The sequence below is a fragment of the Olea europaea genome, chromosome 23 (genome assembly GCF_002742605.1).
Source record: "Olea europaea var. sylvestris chromosome 23, O_europaea_v1, whole genome shotgun sequence".
In the NCBI taxonomy this organism is placed as follows: Eukaryota; Viridiplantae; Streptophyta; class Magnoliopsida; order Lamiales; family Oleaceae; genus Olea; species Olea europaea.
Genome location: NC_036259.1, coordinates 6,498,609 through 6,510,983, shown reverse-complemented (window position 1 = coordinate 6,510,983; position 12,375 = coordinate 6,498,609). Strand labels below are relative to the sequence as shown.

The 12,375-nt window shown below is 30.4% G+C and overlaps 1 protein-coding gene and 1 long non-coding RNA gene across 2 annotated transcripts; both read right to left on the bottom strand.

Annotated features, from left to right (window-relative positions):
- Window positions 1–2,390: 2,390 nt before the first annotated feature.
- Window positions 2,391–3,964, bottom strand: LOC111371891. Its single transcript, XR_002698666.1, has 3 exons — window positions 3,786–3,964; window positions 3,442–3,478; window positions 2,391–2,518 (listed from the first exon to the last, which is right to left on the bottom strand). It is a non-coding gene; the product is annotated as an uncharacterized LOC111371891 (long non-coding RNA).
- A 5,955-nt stretch (window positions 3,965–9,919) lies between these two features.
- LOC111371890 (nuclear speckle RNA-binding protein B-like) lies at window positions 9,920–10,951 on the bottom strand. Its single transcript, XM_022994044.1, has one exon. It carries the CDS (start codon window positions 10,860–10,862, stop codon window positions 10,176–10,178), a length of 687 nt encoding a protein of 228 aa, XP_022849812.1. The 5' UTR covers window positions 10,863–10,951; the 3' UTR covers window positions 9,920–10,175.
- Window positions 10,952–12,375: the final 1,424 nt, after the last annotated feature.

The following is a 12,375-nucleotide window of genomic DNA, read 5'->3' as shown; positions in this document are numbered from 1 at the left end:
ATGTCATTATAATTGATATTGATGCCGTTCCAATAAGAAAACTGTAATGCTTAACATAGCAACATTTAAATCATTTCTGATACAACAAAAATATATATATATATTGAAGCTATTCCTATATGAAAATTATAATTTTTCATACAATAACATCGAAATAGTTCCAATACGGAAATTGTAATGCTTCAACGATATTTAAATCAATCCTAAGACACAAAAAACACTATGCATGTCATATCAGTACAAAAGCACTATTGTTATAGTGATTCACATAATGGCATTGAAGTTGTTATATCCAAACAAAACGACATTGAGGTTGTTATGCCAAACATAGTGCACACATGCATGCATCATTCGTAATTTATAGGATTGACATCGTGTTCATTCACAAAAATAACGACATCGAACACGTCATGATATAAAACATCATTTTCATTACAAATTTGTCATCATTGAAGTCGTTCTATCCAAAGTATAACTACAATAACATTGATATCATTTCATTTCATACGAAAGAACGACAATGTCATTCTATATCATATTCACGAAATAATATAATGACATCAATATCATTCCTGTAGAAATTTATCGTCTTCGAAGTCGGTCCAATGCGAAATATAATTGAAATGATTTTCATGTATCTTTTCTTACATAATGATAACGGAATTGTCTTAATGAAATAGTTAAAATAACATAACGATGTTAAAATTGTTCTAACTATTTCGATATTAAAGTCATTCTAGTATGAAACCTAACTACAACGATATTGATGTGATTTCCTTTCATTAAAAACGATGGTTATATCGTCCTAACTCAAAATGCCGATTTGGCTATTCACAACCAATTGACATGCCTAGGACAAACAAAAATGGTCATTATGTGGGTTCAATTCCACTCAAAAGAAAGTATCATTAACATTAGATGTCCCCAAAGTTGTTTACCACCTTCAAACTTATTCGATGGTTAGAAAATATATCTATTCGCTCCTTAAGTTATTCGAGTGTTATCAACCCGTTTGAATACCTCAAGCAGTCGTCCTATATATGTCGGAGGTATGCTGGGTTGACATGGAAGATCAAATCGACATTTTAAGCTAGAACAATATAACTGTCATTATTTATGAAAAGAAACGATATCAATATCATTGTAGTTATATCTCATACTATGTAAATATCATTGACTAAAAACAATGATTTGATCGTCAATGGTATTAATATCGTTTGAAACATACCTACAATGATATTGATACTGCTAAAAAGATAATTGTTATTTTGAGTAAGAACGATATAATTGTCGTTTTATGTAAAAGGAATTGATATTTATGTGGTTGTGGTTATGTTTTAGACTAGAATGATCCCAATATCGTCATATTTATACCAAAACAACATAAATGTCATTATGTTATTTCGTGGCTTTGATACATAACTATCGTTACATATTAAAGGAAATTTGGATGTTATCAATATTGTCAAAATTATACTGAAACGACTTGGATATCATTATGTTATTTTGTGGGTTTGATACATAACGATATCAATATCGTTAATGTCATTGTAGTCATTATTTGAATTAGAACGATATCAATGTCGTAAATATTGAACTGAACCGATATGAATGTCACTATGTTATTTCATGAGTTTGATACATAACGATATCAAAGTCGTCACATGGTAAAAGAAATGACTACAATATCATTTTAGCAATGATCCAGTGTGCACGTTGGCCTATGCCAACACATTTGAGTTGTTCATTATCAGAGAGCAAATTGTCCCTTAGATGAGCACACACAATACATACGTCGTGCAAATGGTGTAAGCTTGTTAGCAAAACAATTTCTTTTTTGTTTTATTAGTCTTTAATGACTTGTGTGTCATTATTAAAATCATTAAATCAATCTTTTGTGTCTTAGAAATTATTTTAATATCATTTTATTAATCAATGTAATTTTCGTACTGAAATGACATCATCATTGTTTTGTGTTTTAAGAACAATTTCTAAGTCGTTATATAAATGTGGGCATTTTTGTACTAGAACGATAGAAATATAGTTTTGTGTCACATGAACAATTTCAGTGTCGTTATATGAATGAGTGCATTTTTAGTGGAACAACATCAATATCGTTTTGTGTCATGAAAATGAAGTCTATATCGTTATGCAAAGAAGTACTTACATTTTGACGTAACGATCTAAATATTTCTTTTGTTGGTCTTCAAAATTATTAAGCACCTTGCAGATGTATGATCTCAAACTTGAAACTTATGAAGGCCAGAAAATATATAAATTTTAATTACATTCATTATCCTTAATTGTCATAGTTATACAACATCAAAATAGAACAAAGTAACTACAGAGTTGTGTCAAAGCATTAATAAAAATATCAAAAAGGGTCGAAGTCCTATGCCAACAACTCTGCAGTCAATTTCTTTCATCATATTGGGACATAATCCAAGCGAATTGCGTTTACATCCATCTGTGCTTTCAAAAATTTTATGTACTTCAAAGTGAATAACCCGCAGTAAATCTACAAAATAGTTGTGCAGTTATATTAATTCTCAATGCTAAAATAATATAGTACTAACAAATGTGAGGTAGTCAACCTTATAGAAATAGTGCTTGTTAGAAGAAAATTAAACCCACCAACGACTGAAATTTGAATAATTTATGTTGATTGTTTTCCCTATAAATGGAGAAGAAAAAAATAGAAGAACACGAGTAAACAAGCATACATAGACCACCATTTAACATTACTGTCTAACTTCTGAATAAGAGTGTGTATATTGTTCGATCATATGAAAAATAAGTAGCCCACGAAGACGGTAATAACAACATGCCTTAAATGTTGATGGGAATAGGGATATATATGAGTGAAAATTGTCTGAACTGTCTCTACATTTAGAGTATCTAGCAAATCAACATGCCACTTGTTGGACCCCATTGTTCAATCTCAGTCTATGAGTCACTTTACTTTACATAAAAATTTTGCTAATGTCTCTACTTTACAAGCATCAACTGCGCAACAAAGAGCATCCTGGATCAGTTCATAATACAACAACTATTGTACAAGATTAGTTCACAGAATTAAACATTTATGTCCTTTCTTTTAGTAGAAGTTGAATGACCCAGTCTAAGAGATGGACATTAATTTTTTTTCACAACAATCAAAGCATATTCCCAAGAATCTTGATTCTTTAATCAACTAGATGAATGTTACCCTTTCATTCGCTGCTGATGGGTTTAAACATAATCAGTGGATGTGAATTTTGACCTAATAAACACCAAATTTACATACGAATACGCAGAAACCTAATAAATCTAGTCAATAAAAAAATAAAAATTTAAAGAATCCAGACAGATTAAATACAAATAGAATCATAAGAAAACAAAGGAAAGATAGAGATTAACTAGATTAAAAATTAATCAGATGTGCAGTCGGACCCAGCCTACCATCTTCATTCACTTCAAAACCCTCTACAATCGTCGGCTGCACAAATTCAAATCAACAAAGTCTCAATTAGACCCATTATTAGCCACAAATGAAGGATGAATGAGAATATAATTTTTGAATTCATTGAAAAATCTTTAAATTCCAAGTTGCTTGATAATTTCAGTAAACATTCATATTGAAAAATATATACCAAGAAATTACAAATAGCAGAAATTTTCCTGGACTCAATGCATTTGTAAACTATATTATGAAAATCTACACTTTCCAACCCCATAAAAATCTGCAAAATTTTAAATAAAAAAAAATTACAAATTCTAAACCAAAGATTAAATTTTGAACATACTGAAGCCTAAAGAGTACAAACACAGGCTTGGAGACTAAACTTAGGGATTCCGATTGTGTAGTGTGGACATCAGGAAGAATGAGAGATTATCATTGTTAGTAGAGAAAAAAAGATGGAAGAACTAATGGAGTCCTGGGTTATTTTGAATTGAGAATGGAGGATTTGACATGAAAGGGAGATGACATTCAATGTAAGAAATAACTCTTAAAATTTGGTTTTACAAGGAAAGGTAAAAATAGTATTTTTACAATTTCAAATATTTAAATTTAATTTCATTTTGAAGAATTGGGTCAAAAGCCTTTGCAACAAAAAGATATTGAGGGGTGATCATTTGAACTCATTCCCCAAATATGAAAGGTTATAGTGAATTTAAATAAATAATTATCTTTTTCAGGTGACATGGCCTGATCCTAGTCCATGTGCCAATTTTCATTAATCTTGTTTACATGCTTCGTGCGTTTTTTTCTGTATTTGATTGATGGGATATGCTAGTCTGTCAGGATCATTTACACAAACTCTGATCAGATTATGAGAGGGTGAGCATTTTTTTTATCCTTAAAAAATGGGTGTGAGCCCTCTTGTTTGAGAGATAGTCTGGCCAAGGTCTGTGCAAATGATCCTGACAAACTATCATTTTCCTTGATTAATTACATGTGATTTAAATCGTATTTGTATTATCTTGAACATGGAAAATGTATAGGCGAATTTATTGATGACTGAATTGGAATAGTGTTTTTTATTATTTTCTATTTCTAAATGTACATTAGAAACTTTTTTTTTTAATTTCCTAATAATAATTTGACATTTGAAAACTTTTATAGAGGATGTTGCCCGTGCTTCTCGTGAAAATCTATAAATTTTGTTTTAGTAAACAAAGAATAGTCAAATGATTTGTACAAGTGAAAACACAATTCATCCCAATTTCGTTAATTTTTCAAATCAAATTTCTGAATTTTAAGAAAGCATCTTTCTATTGAGTTTTGGGTTCAATATAAAACTGTTAACATTGTTAATAAAAATTATCCGAAGTCTCATATTGATTATTGTTTTCATATTAAAATGGCATGATATTTAGACTTAACATCTCTCATCAAGATGATTGTTCATTTAAGAACACAAATCTTGAAATTCAACTACTCACCCGAGTTTAGGCAAATTTGCATTGCTCGTTAGAGTTTTTCTAAGTTGGTACCATATTCTTAAAAATTAATCTTAGAAATTTCAACCTTATTAAGAAAAATAGTCTCAACTTATTGAATTCATATTTAAAAGACGTAAAAAATTTATCCATAACAACCAATATGCCTACTTTTTAGTCATGTTTAAATTTATTACAATTATAGTCACAAGTATTAGGTAGATTGAAAGTTCCATTTAGTATTTTAAAATCTTGTTGATAAGTTAACTAGTTCAAATCATGCCCACCAACACCAACCGTTTGCTTTAACATTTACTACTTTCTATGCCTTTAGTTACATGAAATGAAAAATTTCCCTTCATTTTTAGCATTTGATTAATTGTTTTTCCCACATAATTGGTCCCACATCTTAAAGAAATGGGGAAGCACAAATGGATAGGCGTTTAGTACTAATCGTTTTGCAATTCACTTTAGAACCCTAAATAGATGTTTGACATATCATAAGCTGGATTTCCTTTTTGGTCGAATTTTGTTTTTATTTTTTTCCTTTTTGCCAAGTTGTTTCACTGTATAGGGCTTTTAATATATTTTTCGAATTTTATTTTATTTTTTTTAGTCAAAAAATGTCTTTTGACAATTATTTGATAGCAAATTTCGAAAACTTTATTATTTTTTCAATGAAACTTAGGGGAGTGTATTCAATTGAGATTTTTGAAAACTTTGATGGACCTTTTTTTTTTAGTGTCCATGGATTTTGTGGATTTTTTTTATATATATTTTATGAAATTAGTGAAAGTCTTTCGTAAATTTTTATAAACTTTCATTTTAAAATTTTTATGGACTTTTGTAGTATTCAAAAGACTTTCATTTGAAATAAAATTCATGTGGATCTAATACAATAGCGTGAAATTCTCACATACGAGATGTTGGTTCCTACAAGTCCCCTTCCTCTTCCCATATAATTGAAAATAAAATTTAAAAGAATAAAAATTTAAGACCTTAATTAAATAGATAATAATCAACAAAAAATAAATTTAATATTCGGTATTATTAATATACTATACCTTTAAAGAATAAATAAATAAAATCAATATATTTAAATTTAATTATAAATTTGCCTATACAAAATTTTATAATTTAATTAAAAATAGATATTTTTCACAAAATGAATGACAAAACTGAAAAACAAAGTTACAATAATCTAATTTAATTTTTCTTCAAGAAAATAGAGATAAACAAAAAGAGGAAAAAATAGAAAAATAGAAATAAATATAATAATAGAAAAAAATAAATTTTATTCATAACTTAATGTTTGTAGAAGAAAAAATGAAAAACAAATATAAAAAAAATATTAATTTCTTTCTCTCTTTTTTTTTTTATTTTTATAAAAATATCCCAAAAACTTGTGATTAATGAGAGACAAATTTTGAGATTTTAATTTAGTACTTTTCGCTTAAAAGTTAGTATCCTGGAGATTTTAAAAGTCTCAATTGAAAACACTAAGGGGTTGTTATCTTTGTGTTTTAGATTTTAGTTTTGAGTTTTGAATTCATTTTGTATTTTGTATTTTAAGTGTCCATTTTAAGATTGTTGAAAATACGTTTTTTTTGTCATTTGAAAAATTGTTTTCAAAAATAAAAAATTAAAAAACGCGTTTACTTTCTAGTTTTGAAAAATTGTAAAAGCAATCATTCAACATATATATAGTTTATTTACTTATACAACAAAGCAAAAGTGGTTGTCATAGTGGTTAAGACATTAAAACTCCATGTTGGTGACCAGAGTTTGAATCTCAGCCACCTACCAATTTATTTGAAAGATTTTTATATTGTGCATTAAAAATAATAAAATAAAAAAAATCCTTTGTATTGAAAGTAGGCTGGTGGAATTGAATTCGTGATCATCTCAAAATCCTTGACTCTACCAACTGAGCTATCCAGCTATTGATAGAAAAAAACGCGAAATTTAATTGAAATTTCTTGTACTGTTCATATAAAAAGAAAATTCCTTTGTATTAAATTGCGGTGAAATGGAATTGAACTCGTGACCTTAAGAAAATTCGAAACTCAACCAATTGAGCTATCCTACTATTTGTGAAAATACCGCGTTTTCTGCATTTTGAAGTTTTGACTTGATTTTTACTAAAAACACCCAAAACGACTAAAAGCCCATTTTGCGTTTTCTTTGTAATTTTTTTCGCGTTTTCGAAAATTCATTTATGAAAATAGGTAAGTAAACGTATTTTCAGTGTTTTCAAAAATTAAAAACTGAAAATGGTCAGAAAACAACAAAGAGAACAGGCCCTAATACTTTTAGAGAATCTCAAAAAGTCCACATTGAATACTCTTAAACTTTTTAAATCCCTAAAAATAATTAAAAGTCTCAATTGAATATACCCCCTAAAACTCTTACAGATTTTTGTTTAATTCATTTGACTTTCGAATACTTTCATAATTTCATTTAAAAATAAAATTCATTTGGGTCTAATTAGTGGGAAGTTTCCAAATAGGAGGTAGAGGTTCAATCCCACACCCCTCTCTCTTGGATAAAACAAGTAAAAACATATTTAGTATTCAATATTATTAGTACATTAGACATTTAAAAAGTAAAAAATCAGATAATATGTTCAAAATTTAACTAAAAAGTAATCTTTTTTAAGAAAAGGAAGAAAAAATGGGGGGGAATATAATTAGTAGAAGAGAGACGAAATAATTAATTTTTAATCATGAAAGTAAGGATCATAGAAGGAAAGATGGGAAAAAAATGTTGAAAAGAAAAAAAATACATATTAGAACAAAAAAGGTCTTTTGTGAAAGTCTCTCAAGTGAAAGAAAGATAGATTTTGAGATTTTAAATTTTTACTTTCTACTTAAAAATTAATATTCTAGAGACTTTTGTAAGAGTTTTTAAAAATTACTTGAATATTCCATAATTTATCGAGATTTTAAAAAAAAATTAATTGAATATACATCAATTGATACACCAATACTGTTGAGAGTCCAAAATCAATTGAATACACCCATCATTAACTTGTTTATTTAAATAGAAAAATTGTCTAAAATAATTTAGGGATAAAGTTGATGATCAAGGAAGCTTAGATTAGCCATGTCGGGGCCAATTCAAGAGAACTCTTGAGCCTTGTGGACTGTTTAATTCAACAAAATAGCTGTCCATGCCTAGTTTTTTCGATTGTTTGAGCCCATCGACTTCCAAAAATAATAAAGCTTGATATTTTTGGGAAATTTATTAAAGGTTTTAATAAAAGATCATTAGATATATGATTTGACTTGATATGGCCTGACTAGACCTATTGGGTCCATGCCAGGGAATTTTTTTTCCATGAGAGTCTAAATCGATAGGATATTTTTGGATTAGTAGCATGACCCAAATCGATAAATAAAATTCTCGATCAACCAAAACCCGACTCCGATCATCCATTAACAACTGTAATTTCAACCTTTCAATAGGTAATAATGATTAAGTGGAACCGACAAATGAGCGATGCCAAGCCATGAAAATTTTCACCATGAGAGCCTAATCCAACTTCGACCACTGCTTCGCAACCTGAACTCCAAAAAAACCTTAGAATAATGCTACATTTACAGAAAAAAAAATTACAAATGTTTTACAGAATACTCACAACAATGGGGTCTATTACAATAAAATATTCACATGAGGTCTACCCCCATGTGTCTAACCTGAAGAACATCTGTGCAAAACTCTTGTACACATGCCATTTCCCAAAACCTTAAGCCGAAGGACGACAAATATATGGATTTCAAACACTATTTCCAATAATAGCAAATTGACCAAGTAAACATCTAAAGAATTAATTACATAACAAACAAAACGAATGGGGAAAAAAGCTATAAATTAGTAGCTTATAATTTGGGTTGCAAATTTCAATCCAAGAGCTACATGACAAAAAAATTGTACCTACCACAGAGAGAAAAACATATTTTAGCCAAACGAAAGCATCATGAGGCCCACAAAAATTAATTTCAAATAAAATAGAAGAGGATGGAAAAAAAAAAAAAAAAAAAAAAAAAAAAAAAAAAAAATCGCCTCAATTCCAACTGTTGATAGTAGTCATCTCTAAAATCTTCCATTATATGTGTTGAAACGAATTGAATTTGATACGCAAGATGCATTTTAGATTTAATTGCAGGTACCATAATTGGTCAAATCGAAACACAAATAAAAGCTAGGTGACTATGTCAGAGCAAACAAATTCGCTAACGTAAAACAACTCTAAAGTTGAGTGACTTCCAGTGAAATGTTGCCCCTTTTTCAATAATTTTGTATGTAAATTAAGTGCATGTTTGGCAAGGTTTATAATTACTTATAAGTTTATCATACTTTATTTTTATCCACATATGCTATACAACTCACAACTTTTACTTTTACTTTTACTTTTACCAACATTTCGTAGGATCATTAATTTATGATCTAATAATAACTATGCCAAAAATGCTAAATAAGTGTAATAATCAGCTGAATGCAACCTTCGATAAGGCTGCTGTTGTAGGCTGAGACAAGACTTGCAAATGTTGAAAGCTTAAAAGACTTGCCATGTTAGGTGAGGAACCAAAGTCAACCATACATATCTCCAATCTCTAAATCCTCACCATTTTTATTTTTTGGAAAGAGATGTGATAGGACTCAATACATGTGCCTATAGCATGATTTCTATTTAAGCTAAGTCACATCAAATAGTGCAATCATGTTATCCAATAATGAATAGTCTTCATCCCAATTAAAACTTTTACTAGAGTTATAAGTGTGACAGTAGATTTTTGAAAATTTAATATGAATCAATCAATCACTGTTGATCAAGCCATGCTACAAATCTTGCTAGAGTTGTTGCTGAGTTTGTGAATTTTTTAGAATCTAGTTAAAATCTAACTCCAGTTGTTATTGAGGACATAGATTTTTTAGAAATCTAATTTGACTTACCAATTGGTGGAGTTATTTAGATATAAAAAAAAAAAAAAAAAGCACACACACACCCTACTGAGAAGTCCCTACTTGCATCTCATCGAAAGAGAAATAAAACTTTAATTCAGCACTCCCTCTCTGCTGTAACGCTGTTATGAGTCAGCGTCGCTAATGATATTTTGTTGGGATAAACAATGGTAATATCCCTGATTTTCTCTATATGGCATCTCTTGTTGGGACGATGGAATAGAACACGACAGTACCAAGGAAGAACAAAAAAGTTAAAATATTATGTTCCAACGAGACGTGTAGGTTTAAATGTCAAATAAGACATTGAAAAGGTCTAGAGTATTTGGAGAAGGAATATGAGGTGAAACAAAAGTTGAAGGACTAGGCATTAAACTACAGTCTAAATGATTCCTGTTACTGTATAGAACGGGGCTGAGATCATGGAAAAACCCTAATGGATTGGGATCAGATGGTGGAGAGAACAAATTTGGTGGGATAGGTGGAAGAGAAGCCGGGTTAGGCGATAAAATACCCGGAAACTGGCCGGACGGCCTCTCAAACTCGGCGTTTATCTCTATTCCATCAATCATCCCCATGTCAAAATCTTGCTGCAATTTCCTCCCTTCAGGGGATTTGGTTTTCTCAATGGAAGCAAAACGTGCAGCGGGAGATATTGCACCACTATTATCTTGAAAAGCCCAAGAAGAAGAAGACGATGAAGAAGTGATCATAGACGAAGAACAAGTCGAATCTGGGCCAGTTAGACGTTGTACTAAAGACATGAATTCATTAGGGTTTGCATGAATTATCTTGGGAGAGACTGTATATATAACAACCGGTGGCCGGGGTGGCGCTCGAGGTTGAGAAGCTTGTGGTGGCGCAGGCGGTTTTCTGATCTTGTGAGAATCTTTACGTACTTTTAGAGGTGTCGGTCTAGGCCCTTGGAGCTCTCGTCTAGGTGATCGGCCGGCCGAGATATCCAACATGTCCATGGCGGAGATGATTGATCAATGGTTTCCAAGAAGAGAGGAAGGGATTGAGGGGGTGGTTTTAATGGTGATACAAATACATTTCTTCTCAAAGAAAAGTCATATGGTGACTATTTAACTATTGTCAGTCAATGAAACATGAGAGTAAATAAATGCAAAAAAAATTAAATTAAAATATTAAATATGTATTTAATTATTGTCTTCTAGTGTATAAATATTGATTCTTTGAGGCTTTTGGCCGAATTAGTGATGGTATGAATGTTTGAACTTGTCAAAGTTTGAGGAAGAGCAGAAAGGTGGGTCCATGAGACACGTAATATTATGAGATGATGATGTAAGTATCCATGTAAGCTTAAAACATTGTCCATCGGATAGTAAATTACATAATTTTATTGGGAAAAAAAAAAACATTTGCTTTAGTATTTAGGACGAAGAAGATATCCACACTTCTTTTCCCAACTACTTTTGAAGTGTCCTTCATTATCCATTTATATTTCTTGCTCTCTATACAAGTCTTGAGGAGTGACTTATCATATGATACATGGATAATTGCACATATAACATATCACAAACAAGAACTTTGTCCTTGATAATATTGATTTCGTTCACGATAAACACAATGTTATCTTTATCAATGGAGTTCAGTTTGCCTTTTGTCTTATTTTGTTTGATGCCCCTTTTGTCTTATTTTGTTTGATGCCGACAATCTTTAGCATAATATCTAAATTTTTCACACACAAAACAATATTCCTTGGATTTCATCTTGAACTTTTTGTAGTCCTGGTTAGAAGATTTCCTTGTTTGATTTGTTGAAGGGTTCGATCTTTTCCAAAATATTGACCTTTGAAATGCCTTCATAAGAGTTTTCATTCTTCTCTCTTGCCCTCAATTTTTCTTCAACTCGAAAATGTTTCTAAATATGTTTGAAAAAATAATTTTCAAAACTATGAAGAATCTTCTTTCGACATCGTTTCCAAGTCCTCCAGAGTTTCGCAATTATTGCTCCCACTTTTTTGAAATTTCTTTTTTAACCACCTTCAATTTGTTGACAAGCACTAACAATTCATGCACTTGGATAAGTAGGAAAATGTTCTCAAGAAATTTAAATTCGAAATACATCAATTTTAGAAATTTCTTTATACCTTCCTCCTCAACTTTGTATTTATTTTCAGTGTATCCAAAATCACTTTTGTCAAAGTGATATTGGTGTAGAGATCGTATAATCAATCTGAAAGTGCGTTGTGAATGTGACCTCTACAGATTAATTCATCTTCTTTGCATTTTTGTCTTTTACTCTTTACAACATCCGAATCTCCATCTATTGGTTCTGGTAGTGGTGCCAAATCCTGATTAAGAATGTAGAAGATCTTCAGTGCCATTAGAAAGAACTTCAATGCATCTTGCCACTGAGTGATGTTTGTTCCATCAAACCTATCCAACCAAACAAGGTCTTGACTCATGAGTTTGATGGTCGTCATAGTTGCCTCGTTCTCCATAGACACCGTTTGAAATTGTT

Coding starts and splice junctions, on each gene's coding strand:
- LOC111371890 (XM_022994044.1), bottom strand. CDS start 10,862: ATGGACATGTTGGATATCTCGGCCGGCCGATCACCTAGACGAGAGCTC.